This window comes from Poecilia reticulata, chromosome 11 (assembly GCF_904066995.2).
Source record: "Poecilia reticulata chromosome 11, P_reticulata-male-v2, whole genome shotgun sequence".
NCBI classification, from domain to species: Eukaryota; Metazoa; Chordata; class Actinopteri; order Cyprinodontiformes; family Poeciliidae; genus Poecilia; species Poecilia reticulata.
The window spans coordinates 17,564,005-17,582,193 of NC_088840.1; the positions used below are offsets into that span (position 1 = coordinate 17,564,005).

An 18,189-nucleotide genomic window follows, 5' to 3' on the forward strand; every position below is an offset into this window, starting at 1 on the left:
ATGCTGGTGTTCTGTCTATCTGTCATACCCGTGAATCCGGAGTCTTGAACTCACTTCCAGAACATTCTCACAAGATTGGACTTGAGTGATTGATTTGTATTATTCTATCCTGTAGAAAGTGTGAGGGGTGGATCTTGTTTACTTTAATACACTTACAATAAAAAATACAATGTGCTGTCATTCACTAATTGTGCATTTTCATTCATGATTGTGCATTCTCAGATACATACAAAAAAAAATATCTGATAAGGTTTCTCTTCAAAACAAAATTACATTGTAACTGATGCCATTTGTTTCAAATTATACTAACCAGTTTAACTCTCCCTCTCTAAAAGCTTAATGAATAAATAGAAAATAATTACTTCTAATATTCATTATAAACTAATTTACATACATTGATTGTTCTTGATTTTAGAAATTATGGTTGTCTTCAATACTTGATTGCTTTTTTTTTGGTTTTGTTGTATTTTTCTCTTTTCTTCTGCAGCTGTCTTCTAGTATTACTATGAATATATTTTACGTTTTTCAAAAAGAACTGGCACTGTATGAGAACTCTTTACATGGGATGATCAAAGGATCCACAAGGTGGCGGTAAAGCAATAACATGAAAACCGACAATAATAAAACCCCAAAGAAGAAGACAAAGAGGCCTGTATAAGTGGTCTGTTGCGTTGAATGTTTGTGTGTTTCTATGAAAACTATCTTCTGTCCAGTTTTAACGAGTTTATCAAAAAGCTCCTGTTAACTGTTGCTGAAGCAACATTCAGAGTTTAAAGAAATAATCGTCAAGTCAGAGGAAGAGATGGATGATCAGCGCAGACTGCTGGATTTCTCCCGATTAGGTAGGAAACAGCAGCGTTTGGACGAAGGTTGACGTCTGCGCCTTTCTGTATGAGGATCATTTTAGTAAATGTTCTTTTCCTGAATAAATATTTAGTTAACATGTTATTACACAGACATGACAATTACGCTGTGACAATGGCTTATTTATGTAGAGAGAAAATTAAATTTTTTATGCCTCTCCTTTAACTACTGAGACTTACCTCAGAAAACAGGAGAAATGTGACCAATGCAGCGCAAGGTTAGTAAAGCAAACAACATAAAATATTAATAGCGGTGTTAGTAGCTGTAAAATTGTATAATTTTTAATAAATAAATTGTAGTGGCGATTGATTGTCAAACCAAATATTTTATAAAAGTCCAACCAAGACGCCACCGCTACACTGAGGTGATGCTTCGTAAGTAGATAAAAGTTTAATGTCCAAAAAAACTTTAAGTTGATCAGTTTCTCGTTTGACAAGCAAATAACAAAGGTCAAACTTTTCATTAGTGGTGTGTCGAATAATCCAGGATAATTTTTTGAAGCACATAAAACGGAGAACTAACCTAAACTCGAGCACAGTTAAAGTTTTTTTTTGTTTTTTTTTTTGTCATAAAGCATTGTCCCTGGTGGCATAGCAAATAAGCCAATCACAACCCTCTCTCCTGTGTTACGACCAGTCTAGGGGGAGTGGGGGGTCAGGTCGCAACATGAAGGATTCTGTACCTTTAATCAAGTGAATGTTATAGTAATGTATACTCTGTACTCCTAATCAGTTGATGTTCTGTACTTATAATTAAGTGAATGATAATGGTTTATATTATGAAAGGCTGAAGGTTGTACTTTTGAGTTAACCAACAAACAACATGATTATATAAAGTCAGCATGTATTATTAAAAATCATAGATACTGAGGTAAGGGAAAAGAGTACTTCTCACTGAGCAAAAGGCTAGGGACAGAAGGGTGAGTCATCAAATGAGGAAGGAAAGCAAGGGTGCGGCAGAGTTGGAAACAGATGGTCAACGGAAAAAAGGGAACTGCCCCGATGAAAAAGGGAACTGCCCGATGAAGCGAGGAGGCAGGAATGAGTCATTGTAAACTTGAGAAAGAGCCCGGTACTTTCCACAGGCAGCCCTGCCTCGCATGGCATCGGGTAATGACATATTGCGATGGGCAGGTTCCATGAAAACACAGTACATAAATACTGATGTACGGGACAGAACGAGCGTTCTTCGTCCGCAGCGCAGAAGCGGAGTCATCAGAGGAAGCTGTCTGAAGATCAGCAGAGGATTACACCGAGGGACCAAGGGAAACTTATTCCACGACTTCACGCTGCCTAGAAGGGACGAGCTCCACCCGCCACCAACCCTGGTTCCAGATCCGACCGAATCCTCTGCCTCTACTCAACGCTCTCAACCCCGGTGCAGCTGACTTGGAGAAGAGACGGAGGTCTTTCAAAGACAAAGAGTCTGCACGTTTAATGGAAAGCGTGAGTCTTCTCTCCGCTTCTCCTCAGTAAAGAGGACTTTGCTCCGGCTGGACAAAGACTCTGACCAAGGACCGCAAAAGATTACAGCTGCCGAGACCAAAGACCATCGGGTATGAGTTGACCAGCTTCCCCCAAAGCCTCGCTCAGTGAATTTAGTGAAACAGGTTAGGAACGAGAGCAAGGAAAGGAGGTGATTAATCCTAGTTGATTTCATTATATTTTGCTTCTTTTATAACTCTTGGTAATTAATCTGTTGTTACATGCCCCTGCTAAAGCTTGCTTAATAAAATTATAATTCTAAAATTCTAATGAGAATTGTGAACAGTGAGTTTAATTGTGTCAGTCTTAATTATTGTTGGTTCTCCTAAATATGGTAAAGTTAACATACATGATTCTAGAGAATGGATGGCTTTGTGTTTTCCTCTGGTGAGTGTTAAAATAATGACCCTGGGACTTAAATCTAAGTCACTAAATTTAATCTAGCCGTTAACAAGTGCCGTTATTTTAGGAGAGGAGCTACCGTTAACAGGAGTGGTTGTAGGGGTTATGTCGCTGTGAGGGCTACTCAGCGGATTGCCCCTCAACTGTAAAGGGTCATAACTTCTGGATCGTAGGTAGTCAGAGCTAGACGAGTCCTTTCCGACCCCAGTTTAAACAGATAATTCTCCACAAACTATTGCTAGGGTAAGACCCGAGTTTCTGGGGGTTTTCCGGACCTGTTGGACAGAGAACTGGGCCGTAGTGAGTCCAAAGAGTTGTGAGGAGTGGGCGGGACTTACTATTGGGTAGTAACAGACAAAAGTTATTTATCCCGTTTTCTTTTTGATCCAGCCATTGTTTCATACAACCAGATTAATCAGAATTGATGTATCAGAATCACAAACATTTTTTACTTGTTTATTCATTGTAAGGCAAAACTTTTGTTTTGCCTATATCACATATATTGTTGACTTGATGTCACAGTGGAGCATTTGAAGCACCGCGGTGCATCGGCTCATGAGTCCAGTGATTGGATGGAGTTCCTCAAGGCTTCATGAAGCTTCATCTCATCACTACTTTTCATTGTTTCCTCTGCTGCTCTGGTCAAAACCTACAGGCCCAACCCAGTGCATGCTGGTCCGATACCAGTACCTATACTGACGGAAAATGGACCCACAGTTTTTCCTGTTTAACTTAGAAAAGTAAATAACAAAGGAACAAAAACTAAACAACTATTAAGCTACAAATAAACTCATGTTTGTAAATGAAATCCAAAGATACAAAATGGACTAAAATTTTTATATATTTCAGAGTAATACAAATAAATCTTGACATAATGCAACTTACTGTTAAATATCAACAATAATCCCTACTACAATTAATTTTGCGATAAAATATATTTTTTAAATCCATTCATTTGAGAATTCTCCAAATGTCAGCTGGATGTGACGACTGATGTGTATCTCTGTCTACGCTTTTGAATTTTCAAGTTTTTTGTTGTTGTTTGTTTTCTGTTTTAAACGATGAAAGATTTCTCCTACTTACTTCAATAAAGTTAACAATAACTCCTTTTCTCTGTTTTCTTCTCCAGGTTCCCTGCAGTTTAACCAAGAGAGAAGATCCACTCTGGACCAGGAGGAGTTAGAACCTCTGCAGGGAAAACAAGACCAGGAAGAGAAAGAAGATCATCAGATAAAAGTGGAAGAGAAAGAAGTTTACTGCAGTCAGGGTGAAGAACAGATTGAACTAAAACAGGAGACGTATACCTGCATGTTGGTTCCTGTTGATGAGCAAACACACCAAACTGAATCAGAACCAAACAGGAACCAAGTCCTCTTAAAGGAAGCTGCTGAAGATGAGAAGCAAAATCAGGAAAGAAGAAAACCTTTCTCATGTGTCATCTGTAAAAAGTGTTTCGCTTTAAAATCAGTTTTTGATGCTCACATGAGAACTCATACGTTTCAAAATCTGTTTTCATGTGTGAGCTGTGGAAAAAGTTTTAGTCAAAAACAGGAGTTAACTCTGCACATGAGGATTCACACTGGTGAAAAACCGTTTTCATGTGGGAGCTGTGGAAAAAGTTTTAGTCAAAAAAAACATTTAACTCAGCACATGATGATTCACACTGGTGAAAAGCCGTTTTCATGTGGGAGCTGTGGAAAAAGTTTTAGTCGAAAAAAGGAGTTAACTCAGCACATGATGATTCACACTGGTGAAAAGCCGTTTTCATGTGGGAGCTGTGGAAAAAGTTTTAGTCAAAAAAAATATTTAACTCAGCACATGATAATTCACACTGGTGAAAAACCGTTTTCATGTGGGAGCTGTGGAAAAAGTTTTAGTCAAAAAAAAAATTTAACTCGGCACATGATAATTCACACTGGTGAAAAGCCGTTTTCATGTGGGAGCTGTGGAAAAAGTTTTAGTCGAAAAAAGGAGTTAACTCAGCACATGATGATTCACACTGGTGAAAAACCGTTTTCATGTGGGAGCTGTGGAAAAAGTTTTAGTCAAAAAAACCATTTAACTCAGCACATGATAATTCACACTGGTGAAAAGCCGTTTTCATGTGGGAGCTGTGGAAAAAGTTTTAGTCGAAAAAAGGAGTTAACTCAGCACATGATGATTCACACTGGTGAAAAACCGTTTTCATGTGGGAGCTGTGGAAAAAGTTTTAGTCAAAAAAAACATTTAACTCAGCACATGATAATTCACACTGGTGAAAAGCCGTTTTCATGTGGGAGCTGTGGAAAAAGTTTTAGTCAAAAAAAAAATTTAACTCAGCACATGATAATTCACACTGGTGAAAAACCGTTTTCATGTGGGAGCTGTGGAAAAAGTTTTAGTCAAAAAAAAAATTTAACTCAGCACATGATAATTCACACTGGTGAAAAGCCGTTTTCATGTGGGAGCTGTGGAAAAAGTTTTAATCAAAAAAAAAATTTAACTCAGCACATGATGATTCACACTGGTGAAAAACCGTTTTCATGTGGGAGCTGTGGAAAAAGTTTTAGTCAAAAAAACCATTTAACTCAGCACATGATAATTCACACTGGTGAAAAGCCGTTTTCATGTGGGAGCTGTGGAAAAAGTTTTAGTCGAAAAAAGGAGTTAACTCAGCACATGATGATTCACACTGGTGAAAAGCCGTTTTCATGTGGGAGCTGTGGAAAAAGTTTTAGTCGAAAAAAGGAGTTAACTCAGCACATGATGATTCACACTGGTGAAAAACCGTTTTCATGTGGGAGCTGTGGAAAAAGTTTTAGTCGAAAACAGAATTTAACTCAGCACATGATGATTCACACTGGTGAAAAACCGTTTTCATGTGGGAGCTGTGGAAAAAGTTTTATTCAAAAACACCATTTAACTCAGCACATAATGATTCACACTGGTGAAAAGCCGTTTTCATGTGTGAGCTGTGGAAAAAGTTTTAGTCAAAAAAACCATTTAACTCAGCACATGATGATTCACACTGGTGAAAAGCCGTTTTCATGTGGGAGATGTGGAAAAAGTTTTAGGGGAAAACGGGAATTAACTCAGCACATGATGATTCACACTGGTGAAAAGCCGTTTTCTTGTGGGAGCTGTGGAAAAAGTTTTAGTCGAAAAAAGGAGTTAACTCAGCACATGATGATTCACACTGGTGAAAAGCCGTTTTCATGTGGGAGCTGTGGAAAAAGTTTTATTAAAAAACAGCATTTAGCTCGGCACATGATGATTCACACTGGTGAAAAGCCGTTTTCATGTGGGAGCTGTGGAAAAAGTTTTCGTCACAAAGTTAGTTTAACTCACCGCTTGAGGCATCACACAGGTGAAAAGCAGTAGAAGTATTTTCCATACATGTCCTCTGTTGAAGTTCACTATTCTGTTGATCTGGTTTAACACCAGAATGAAAGACTGCAGGGGTTTCATGTCTATAAAGCTGAAAGTTGTTGTATTTGTTAAATCTGATCATTTGTATCTTCACATTTGGATTTTTGGAGATGTGCAACCACGACACATTTTTCTTCAGAGATGCTTGGGGGTTTTTTTCCTGGCATTTTCTGTATCAAAAAACAATACTGATAAACTCTGTTACTGTATTAACATTCTGTTTCTGTACAATGTGAAGAGCAGAGGGCTCAGCACACAGCCCTGAGGAGAGCCATGCTGATAGCTGATAGCTGGAGTGGCTTTGGAGCCCACTGACTATTTCATGCACTAACAGAGTTTGACTGGACATGGACTCCCTTCCAGAACATTCTCACAAGATTGGACTTGAGGGATTGATTTGTATTATTCTATCCTGTATAGAGAAAGAGTGGGTGAGTGTTATTGACCTCAATACACTTATAATAAAAAATACAATGTGCTGTTATGCACTAATTGTGCATTCTCAGATATATCTACATACAACAAAAATCTCTAAGGTTTCTCTTCAAAACAAAATGACCTTGTAAATGATGCTGTCATTTGTTTCAGATTATATTAACCACTTTAACTCTCCCTATGTAAAAGTTTTGTGAATTAATAAGTTTATGGAAAATGTAAGAATGCATGGTTGATTATTATTGTCTTCAATAATTTGGTGTCTTTTGTCTTAGTTGTATTTTTTTTTCTTTTCAGCTGCAGCTGTCTTCTATTATGACTATAAAAAGCTGTTACTTTTTTAGGCGGTGACTCAGTTATATATTACATTTACTCAGTTACATTTAGTTGAAAAAATATATTACAGAGAACTTTTTACTTTTACTTGAGTAATATTATGAATACTGCTTCTCTTCCTTAAATATTTCTGGCTACTTACTACACACTTTGAGTTACTTCACTAAATGAAGAATAAACATGTTTTTACCAAAATGCACAGACACACATACAGTTTATGTTAAAATGAGACTTTTTATCTATACACAAACCTTGCACTAATTTTCTGTGCCTGTTGTATTTGGAGATCAAGCGCTGACTGTAAATATTGGTTTTATACATTTTAACCATAAAAAATTTGATCTAAAAGTCTTTCGTTTTCTTAAAATTGTAATTATGTTACTTTCATATTAGTCTTTAAAATGTCAGAATTTGCTCATAAGTTTATAGTTTTGTTTGTTTGATGACATTTTTAAATGTGAAACAAAACGTAATGATTTGTTACTCAGAACCCAAGCAAATTTTCTTTTTATATAGTGTTTTACTTTTACTTTAATAATTTCTTGGACAGCTTGTGTTTATCATTTATTACATAACCCAAGTCAGTCCCTGGAAAAAGTCCCCCAGAAGACATTTTAATATAAAAATGACCAGAATTACAGGAAAACAAATATCTAAGATTGCACCAACATCAGATCTCTGACGTAGCACTGAATTATTAGCTGCTGTTCAGAAAAACATCTGCATCATCAGCCGTCTGTGATGTGCAGCAATATTTCCTTTCAGTGCTTACACTCTGCACAAAACGCAACGGTTTCAGACGGACATTAATATAAACATAGTGTTTTGGAAAAGTAAACAAATGCTTCTTGAAATTAAAAAAGCAATACAATGTGTACAAATATGAGCTAATGTTCTTTGACGTTCTATGACAGCTGCTTTGGAAAACTCATTATTATGTCTCAGGGTCAGAAATATTTATATTTACTCTGCATAATCAGTGCCAACAAAATATAAACATTTTGGCAGAAACCCAGTCAGAGAAGGTCTAATTACAGCTCTACAAACGTGCAAAGCAATTTGTCCCTCAAATTATATTTTTATACAATTTAAAATATTACCACCACTCTATTAAAGACCAGTGTAACCCAGTGTTAAAAACACAAGTAAAATGAATAGATGTTGATTTAATATCTCATTCCACAACGAGATTAAAAAGTATTTAAGTTAAAAAAAATAATGTTTGTAAATATGTTCTTAAATATTGATAAAAAAAGTGCTAAAAATCTTTTAACCTGTGAAATATCCCTTTAATGATTGCTTTTAGTGACATTTTAAACAACCAATAACTGGCACCGTCTGATTTCACTTCAGCCAATCAGGTTGATTGTCCCGCCCTTTTAACTGCAGCTCTGAGATTTAGCTTCCCGTCTAACTCCCGTGAGAGCTGACGGTTGTTCCGTGAATCCCCTGTAAGATTCTGTTAAATTCTACGAAGAATCCTGGAAATTGGTAAGACAATGTTAAATTAGTATCTCAGAATTCATAATTCAAAATAGTGAATCTGTTTTTTTTAATTAGATCTCCAAAAGCTTCTAACAGCTGACGTCCGGAAAAATCCCTGGTAGTTATATAGCATTGAAGCATCGGTGAGTAATCGCACGCGCTCAGCCGTTGGCCCAGTAAATTCACAAAAAATTGGCTAAATTACCTAATAACTGTTCAAATTTAATAAAAAATAAAATTGTATTATAAATTTTATATCATCATTATTATTGTGTATGTTGTATTTTTTCCATGTAAATTTACTTCTTCTTCTATTAGTACATGTTTTAATATTTTAACGTTGTTAATGTGATGGTGCTGTGATGTGTTCTTATTACTTAGGAACTTTCTGTTCTCTGTAGGTCAGAGCTAATGCGGGTTTCTAATCCACATTTTGAATGTAGATTTAATGTTATAGATGTACTTTGGCACTTTTAGATTGAAATTTGAATTGTTGAATTGCTTTGTTGATATTAGCATCCTGATTTTTAAGATGCTTTACTGTGACCTTCTTCCAGGTCAGGTTTTTTTTTCTTATGGTGCACTTTTGAAACATTGTGCCAGAGACATCAAGATCAACCTTACAAGAACTTGGATGGCGAGCCCCAGCCCAGAGGACCAAGTGAACTGGTAGACAGTGACCCGACTAGTCACCAGCCGTGAAACATAAAAAAAAATATTTCACAGACATATTGGAAAGACTAAACAAACTTTGAAAGAACATTTGACAGACACATAAAAGACTGGGTTAATTTTTTTATTTAATTTTTTTTTTAAAGCGTGCAATTTTTTGTTTATTTGTACAATGTGGATCCACAAATGTTTATATTAAATTCTACTTTTTAAAAATTAAATTCTACTTTTTTATACACATTGTGTGCTCTCCTGTGTTGTTCACACCTAGGCTCCCCCGAATTTAGAATCTCCTGATCAGGCCCAACTTACTTATACTTTTGTAGTGTTGGTATTGCCATCTACTATTAAAAGGTATTTAAAGTAACCCTTCTTGTGGGTTACACCTGTTTTGACCGAAACACTTTAGAAACAAACCTTATTAGCAGGATATTATGCATGTAAACAAGAGGCAGTTGATGAAAAAACCCAAACAATCTCAGTTTTATCTTTTCTCCGCCTGCATTTGCCTCTTCCTGGTGAAAAGTGCTTGACGAGAATCTTAGCAGAATTTAACTTATTCAATCTGGTAAAGTAACAACATACTGAGAGTTTCATTCACTTATTTCTTTTTTTGTGCGTGTGATCATTTAAAAAGACATTATTCTTTGAAACCCAGTGTAACTATAAATCCTTACAATGACAAATGAGAAACATAGGGTGATGTAAAAGTTCACCACCACCTGCAGCTGCGATCTTCCTAGAATGCAACAAATATGTACGGGAAAGAGAGGTATTACTCAGAGAGTTAAGTAGGAATAAAAATACGCTAGATATTAGAGAGTTGTTTCAGAGATCGTCAGAGTATGTAGTTTTTTTGTAGTATTTTTATTTATTTTAGGAGTGTCATGATTGAATGAATTGTTTATGTCCACTAGGTGGCGAGCATGAGCTCATGTGAATGTATAAATGTAGACAATAGAACAATAGAAGCAGAGAGTCTTGTGTGACACACCTGTGAGCAGACCTTAGAAAAGATGCTTCAATAAAAGTATCTGAGCATTACTCAACGTCTGGTCTTTATCAAGCATGGATATAACAAGGAGAACGGGTATTATGGGAAGATTATAAGCATCTGATCCATACTCAAACCTGGAAGGTGGCGGTAATGCGCCTAAAAGTTGTCAACCGCCATAGAAGAAGAGGAAGAAGAAGACGACGACTAAGGACTGCATGTGGTCTGTTGTGTTGAATGTTTGAGTGTTTCTTTGAAAACTATCTGCTGCTGAAGCAACATTCAGAGATTAAAGAAATAATCGTCAAGTCAGAGGAAGAGATGGATGATCAGCGCAGACTGCTGGATTTCTCCCGGACCCCCCCGATAATCTTACACCGATTAGGTAGGAAACAGCAGCGTTTGGACGAAGGTTAATGTCTGGACCTTTCTGTATGAGGATCATTATGTTCTTTTCTTTCCCGTATAAATATTTTGTTAACAGGTAAATGAACGCAGACGTCACAATTACGCTGTGACAATGGCATTTTTATGTAGAGAGAAAATGACATTTTTTAGGCCTCTCCTTTAACTACTGAGACTTACTTCAGAAAACAGGAAAAATGTGACCAATGCAGCGCAAGGTTAGTAAAGCAAGCAATATAAAATATTAATAGCAGTGTTGGTAGCTGTAAAATTGTATTACGATGCAAACCTGAAAAATTAAAAAACAAACTAATAAGCGTCCATATTTAGCTGCACAACGTAATCAAAACTAATAAATCCTCAGCTCTTTTTGAGAGTTTTGCTTGAAGATAAATTGACAATATCTCAGAAAATTAAATGTCTAAGTGAAATAGTTCTGGTATCACAAACTGCAAAAAATATTTCAGAGGTGTAACAACACTGAAGTTACTCAGTAAAGAGTGAACTTAAATATTTACTACTTAGAAAATGCATGTTAAAATCTGAACACTCTTTTGAAAGTGTGCAGCTAAAATTAATTTAACTACTAGCAGGCAAAGCACAGTGTTCGCCTAATATCTGCACCAACAGTAATACAAAAAATAATGCATATTAGAGGCATTAGTTTATAAAAGTCGAGGCAAACCTAAATGTACCATTTTAAAAACAAAAAGCAGTGGGAGGATGTAACTTCATAACCTCTTTCTAAGCAGAATCTCAGAGGGAAAAAAGAGAAATTACGTTGTGTAACGCAAGAACAGATTATAGCAGCCAAGTGGAAAAATTCACTCTAACGTGGATTATAATTATGAAAGAGCAAAGGTAGATGTCATATTTTCGGGAAATACGTGATTTGTACCATTTGTTCTGTGGGGTTTTTATGTGGGTCGGTGCCACTTAAACGGCTGTAAAGCGAAGGTTTTGGACCTTAATCTGACTGACAACTTGTGTGGTTCGGATCGGGCTGAAGCGTTGCTGCTCTCGGCTGTTCTTAAATTACCTGCTCGGTATTTGAGGGTCTCGTCGCTCCGACTGCATGTTAAATGTATTTTTATATAATTGTCATATAAACAAAAACTAAGGAGTTGCCTAAAAATAATTTCATACTCTGTATAACACAAACGCAAACTTGTTCCGAATCGCTGCCTCTGTTCTCAGCCTGTTCCCATAGCAGTGGATTTCCTCCGGCATTATTTTCCTCCAACAAATTATTGCAGTGAACGAAGCACGTACAGCTTCCTTTTAACCTCCGTCTTCCCATTTCTGAAGCTGGAGCTTCAACATCCTCAAGCTTTAAAATAGCAGGCAGCTACAAACCATGTGTTAGCTGTAGTAGCTAAGTTTTGGCTACATTCCGCTGTCGCCTTGATATCAGCAGGAAAATGAAAAAACTAAGCACTGGATGGTACCGGCTAATTACTGGACACAACGGCACACCACAAAACTCGATTGTTGTACCAGTAGCTCACAGATATTTTAAGTTTTGCGTCTTTTTCATGGTACAAGTCTTGCAGCTTTGGCCAAGAACAATAGGAGCAAGCAGGACCAGGAACCAATCTATGTGGCATAAATTCAAACGGAAATACCTCACCACCTCTTGTCATTAGGCGATACAACTGCCACTGTTTTCGGGGCTAGCTGTCAGCGTTGTCAATGACTTCGGGATATGGACTACATATCCCATGATGCTTTATAACTAGTAGAAGAAGAACTTGAAGACAGACGAAGAAAAAAAATATATATTTTTTTTTCGCAGAAAGACTTATGTTAGCTGAATTCCTACACTTTTTCGTATATTATTATGTATGATTCGTTCGTCCTATTTATTCACAAAAGTTCATCTGAATAATTCAGCCGACTCCTTTCGTCTTTGAATTAATCGAATACATAACAGGTATCAGGGATGCCATTGGTTTCGGCACCTTTGCAGCAGCTGAGTCTGGCTTCCACTAGAGCTGCCGTTAGGTGTCCAGAATGTTTCAGAGCTGTCACAACTGGTGCCGATCGATGTTTTGGGGGATGGCAATGCCAGTTTTTGGAAAACGTGTTACTTATATTGCTTGTTTATAATTTTTTTTTTTCAATGGTAATTGTATTGGTTAATTATCCGTTTAACACCTTGAATATTTTTGACTTAATTTAATTGAAGGAAGATGGCCAAAGTAATTGAATCTACCACTAAGTGTCACTACTACAGTGGAACCTGGGAACCCCGTTGGGTTGCCAGATAGGCAAGATGAAAATACGTAGTAGTTGTGTAAAACGTATATTGTAGAAATTAATAAAGTTTGAAAAAGTTTATTTTTTACGTAATGAAATATTATAATTTCTCATGGAGGAATAATATGTTATTTGATCCTGATGTAGTAAATTCACACGTTGACTAAGCATGAATTTTACAGAAGACTTCAAATGATTTCAAAGAGGGATTTTATAATACACAAAGATTTTAGTTCTTGACCATTGAAAACTTAAATGATATGTTATTGCTATTTAAAGTATTTACATATAATGGCCAATAAATATTGACAAATCAATTACTATGCATATACTTTGCATGTTTAAACTTATTGAAACATATCTACCAAATAAAATATGTAAACAGCACAATTTTCATTTAAAAAAGCATTTGTATCTTAAGTATAACCCAAAGTAATTTTTATTTCCAAAAATATGTAACAATCTTGTTCTTAATGCTGCTTAGGATTCCCCCTTTTGTCAAAGGTCTTGAGGTGTACATACTTTGTTTTGTTTTACTTCAGTGTAAAAAATTTTATGGTGGTTTAACTTTAAAGTGAAAGTCCTCCTGCTGCCTTGAAAATGCTATTGAAATGCATTTTGTAGTTCAGATTTTATTCATTGTCTCATCTTTGAATAAGAAAACTTTAAAGACAATGTCCAGAACCAGAAACAAACATGGAGAAGCAACCTTCATTTATGGTGCACAAATCTGGAATGAACTTCACAATTAGTGAAAAATAGCAGATATTAAATTTATTAAATAATAACTGGTTAACAGGCATTTTTGGAAAATTATGATAATGCAAAGTTTTTGGAAAACATGTTATCTTAAAAAAACTCTTAAAGTTATAGTGGCTGCCTGGTCTATTACTTTTTTGGGAACTTATGACATCCTGTGAGCTGTCATGGAACCATGCCGAACATAATGTCACTCTGGAATTGTCAATATCTCATGTTGCCACTGTCACTAATATTAACTAATAAGTCAATATTAGTGAACTTACCCGGTTTAATAATCAATAGCATTATATTAAGGTAATTGTATGAAAATAATTATAATCCGGAACTGACAGGAGCTTGTCAGCACTGACTTACCATGGCCACCTAGTGTCAGTCGTAGTGGCACCTAGTGGTAGCTATTATCAGCTGTTGCAGAAGAGGTCCCATCTGACATGCATTCAGTGCAGGTGTTGTCTTTCTCTGCTAAGTCGGAACACCGGCTGTATATTTAAATATGTATGAGAATTATGTTTTAATTAAGATATATTTATTAATATTCGTTTGAACTAAAGTTATTCATATGCTACATTCTATCTGAGACAGATAGAATGAGGTCACAGCAGCCCGTGGCACCCATGGCCACTTGTGCCACCTTACTTGTGCCACCTTACCCGGTAGTAAGGCGGCACCAGGTAAGGTGGCACAACAGCTCGTGGCCATGGGTGCCACGGGCTGTTGTGACCTCATTCTATCTGTCTCAGATAGAATGTAGCATATGAATAACTTTAGTTCAAACAGATCGAAGTAAGTGTGCCACCTAACCTCAGAGTAAGGTGGCACAAGTGGCACCTTACCCGGAAGCTCGTGGCACAAGTGGCACCTTATGGCAGATGTCAACATGTTTTCACTGAGGCTCTTTATTGGAAGCTGAAATTTGAGACTGTATCCAAAATAGACCAGGACGTATTTGCTTTTTTGAGGGAACACAACACTTAACAGGAAATGCAATACTTTGTGCCACATCCACCGGTGTTTTTTTGAATTATAAATTCATTCATAGTAAATCTAACACTGAAGCTGTCACCAAAGAATATTCTATTCCTATTCTATTGTTTTCCCCAATAAGCATATTTAAATATGCTGAACTATACAATTAAAAAATACTTTAAAAATACAATTGTTTATAAATGTAGCTGTTTGTATAAGGTCTCTAGTAACAAAACAGCGTGTTATGAAAGATTAAATACGCAAATACGTCATTGTGCCTGCCAAACGTATAACGCTGAGTGGAGCGGTCGACCGCTCTAAGATGGCCACCCTAAATCTCGTCAGCGACAATAGGGGAGCGGTCCGTGAGGCGTAAGTGGTGCCAGTATGAGGTCGTGGCAACCCTTGGAAGGTGCCGAAGTCTGTAGAAATCAGTGGCAACACTGACAGCTAGCCCCGAAACAGTGGCAGCCGTGAGTGCCACAGTAGGTGTCACTTCCAGTACCACAGTAGGTGCGCTGTCACATTTTGCGATTACTTTTTCTTTTATGACTACCAAATAAAAAAGGTAAAACATTTCATCAGTGGTGTCTTGAATAATCAAGAATAATTTTTATGAAGAACGAAAAATGAAGAACTCACCCAAACCCGAGCAGTTAGTTTTATTGTTTTGTCAGAAATTGTTGTCTCTGTTGACATAGCGAATAACAAGCCAATCACAACCCTCTCTCCTGTTTTTCCCGTTTTCTTTTTGATCCAGCCATTGTTTCATACAACCAGATTAATCAGAATTTATGTATCAGAATCACATTTTTTTTTGCTTGTTTATTCATTGTAAGGCAAAACTTTGTTTTTCCTATTTCGTATATATATTGTCTACTTGATGTCACAGTGGAGCATTTGAAGCACCGCGGTGCATCGGCTCATGAGTCCAGTGATTGGATGGAGTTCCTCAGGGCTTCATTAAGCTTCATCTCATCACTACTTTTCATTGTTTCCTCTGCTGCTCTGGTCAAAACCTACAGGCCCAATCCAGTGCATGCTGGTCCGATACCAGTACCTATACTGACGGAAAATGGACCCACAGTTCTTCCTGTTTAACTTAGAAAATAAATAACAAAGGAACAAAAACTAAACTATTAACCTAGAAATAAACTCATTTTTGTAAATGAAACCCCAAAGATATAAAGTGGACTAAAATTTATTTTTTATATAATTCAGAGTAATATAAATGACATCTTGACATAATGCTATTTACTGTTAAATATCAACAATAATCACTACGACAATTAATTGTGTGATAAAAAATATTTTTAAATCAGTTTATTTGAGAATTCTCCAAATGTCAGCTGGATGTGACGACTGATCTGCATCTCTGTCTACTCTTTTGAATTTTCAAGTGTTTTTTTGTTGATTTCTGTTTTAAACGATGAAAGATTTCTCCTACTTACTTCAATAAAGTTAACAATAACTCTTTTTCTCTGTTTTCTTCTCCAGGTTCCCTGCAGTGTAACCAAGAGAGAAGATCCTCTCCGGACCAGGAGGAGTTAGAACCTCTGCAGGGAAAACAAGACCAGGAAGAGAAAGAAGATCATCAGATAAAAGTGGAAGAGAAAGAAGTTTACTGTAGTCAGGGTGAAGAACAGATTGTACTAAAACAGGAGACTGATACCTGCATGTTGGTTCCTGTTGATGAGCAAACACACCAAACTGAATCAGAACCAAACAGGAACCAAGTCCTCTTAAAGGAAGCTGCTGAAGCTGAGAAGCAAAATCAGGAAAGAAGAAAACCTTTCTCATGTGTCATCTGTAAAAAGTGTTTCGCTTTAAAATCAGTTTTTGATGCTCACATGAGAACTCATACGTTTCAAAACCTGTTTTCATGTGTGAGCTGTGGAAAAAGTTTTAGTCGAAAACAGAATTTAACTCAGCACATGATGATTCACACTGGTGAAAAGCCGTTTTCATGTGTGAGCTGTGGAAATAGTTTTAGTCAAAAAATGCATTTAACTCAGCACATGATGATTCACACTGGTGAAAAGCCGTTTTCATGTGGGAGCTGTGGAAATAGTTTTAGTCGAAAACACCATTTAACTCAGCACATGATGATTCACAGTGGTGAAAAGCCATTTCATGTAGGAGTTGTGGAAAAAGTTTTATTCAAAAAATGCATTTAACTCAGCACATGATGATTCACACTGGTGAAAAGCCATTTTCGTGTGTAAGCTGTGGAAAAAGTTTTAGGGGAAAACGGGAATTAACTCAGCACATGATGATTCACACTGGTGAAAAGCCATTTTCGTGTGTAAGCTGTGGAAAAAGTTTTAGGGGAAAACGGGAATTAACTCAGCACATGTTGATTCACACTGGTGAAAAACCGTTTTCATGTGTGAGCTGTGGAAAAAGTTTTTGTAACAACGTTAGTTTAACTCATCACTTGATGATTCACACTGGTGAAAAACCATTTTCGTGTGGAAGCTGTGGAAAAAGTTTTAGGGGAAAACAGAATTTAACTCGGCACATGATGATTCACACTGGTGAAAAGCCGTTTTCATGTGGGAGCTGTGGAAAAAGTTTTGATCGAAAACAGAATTTAACTCAGCACATGATGATTCACACTGGTGAAAAGCCGTTTTCATGTGGGAGCTGTGGAACAAGTTTTAGTGGAAAACGGGATTTAACTCGACACATGATGATTCACACTGGTGAAAAGCCGTTTTCATGTGGGAGCTGTTCAAAATGTTTTCGTCAAAAACAGTTTTTAACTCAGCACATGATGATTCACACAGGTGAAAAGCCGTTTTCATGTGGGAGCTGTGGAAAAAGTTTTCGTCACAAAGTTAGTTTAACTCACCACATGAGGCATCACACAGATGAAAAGCAGTAGAAGTATTTTCCATACATGTCCTCTGTTGAAGTTCACTATTCAGTTGATCTGGTTTAACACTAGACTGAAAGACTGCAAGGGGTTTCATGTCTATAAAGCTGAAAGTTGTTGTATTTGTTAATCTGATCATTTGTATTTTCACATTTGGATTTTTGTAGATGTGCAAACACGACACATTTTTCTTCAGAGATGCTTGGTTTTTTTTTCCTGGCATTTTCTGTATCAAAAAACAATACTGATAAACTCTGTTACTGTATTAACATTCTGTTTCTGTACAATGTGAAGAGCAGAGGCTCAGCACACAGCCCTGAGGAGAGCCATTACTGATGCTGATAGCTGGAGTGGCTTTGGATCCCACTGACTATTTCATGCACTAACAGAGTTTGACCGGACATGGACTCCCTTCCAGAACATTCTCACAAGATTGGACTTGAGGGATTGATTTGTATTATTCTATCCTGTATAGAGAAAGAGTGGGTGGTGTTATTGACCTCAATACACTTATAATAAAAAATACAATGTGCTGTTATGCACTAATTGTGCATTCTCAGATATATCAACATATCACACCTTATAAAATACATTATATTTGCAGACGACATCAGTATCTTCTGTGCTGGAGAAAACATTCAACAACTTTCAGAAGTGGTCAACACAGAAATGGAAAAATTACAGCACTGGCTCAAAAATAATAAAGTAGCTGTAAATTTAGATAAGACTAAATTTATGATATTCGGAAACAATAAAAAACAGGAAAATAATCAAATTAAAATATCAATTGAAAGTGTTTATTTAGAACAAGTACATGAAGGAAAATTCTTGGGTGTCAT

General features: G+C 36.6%; 1 protein-coding gene and 1 pseudogene across 4 annotated transcripts; both read left to right on the forward strand.

Annotated features, from left to right (window-relative positions):
- The first annotated feature begins 478 nt into the window (after window positions 1–478).
- LOC145553560 (uncharacterized) lies at window positions 479–7,280 on the forward strand. 3 transcript variants are annotated; one of them, XM_081612115.1, is made up of 2 exons: window positions 479–842; window positions 3,880–7,280. In XM_081612115.1, the coding sequence occupies exons 1-2, from the start codon at window positions 803–805 to the stop codon at window positions 6,108–6,110; spliced, it is 2,271 nt and encodes a 756-aa protein (XP_081468241.1). In that variant the 5' UTR covers window positions 479–802; the 3' UTR covers window positions 6,111–7,280. The 3 variants fall into 3 exon arrangements, with proteins under 3 accessions (XP_081468241.1, XP_081468242.1, XP_081468243.1); XM_081612116.1 differs by lacking the exon at window positions 479–842 and adding an exon at window positions 856–2,499; XM_081612117.1 differs by lacking the exon at window positions 479–842 and adding an exon at window positions 856–2,419.
- Window positions 7,281–9,395: 2,115 nt separating this feature from the next.
- On the forward strand, window positions 9,396–17,640 carry LOC145553561 (uncharacterized; annotated as a pseudogene). Its single transcript, XR_014089585.1, has 2 exons — window positions 9,396–10,465; window positions 15,970–17,640. The product of XR_014089585.1 is annotated as an uncharacterized LOC145553561 (transcript).
- The last annotated feature ends 549 nt before the right edge of the window (window positions 17,641–18,189 follow it).

Coding starts and splice junctions, on each gene's coding strand:
- LOC145553560 (XM_081612115.1), top strand. CDS start 803: ATGGATGATCAGCGCAGACTGCTGGATTTCTCCCGATTAG. Junction 843..3,879: donor GCTGGATTTCTCCCGATTAG/GTAGGAAACAGC, acceptor TTTCTTCTCCAG/GTTCCCTGCAGTTTAACCAA.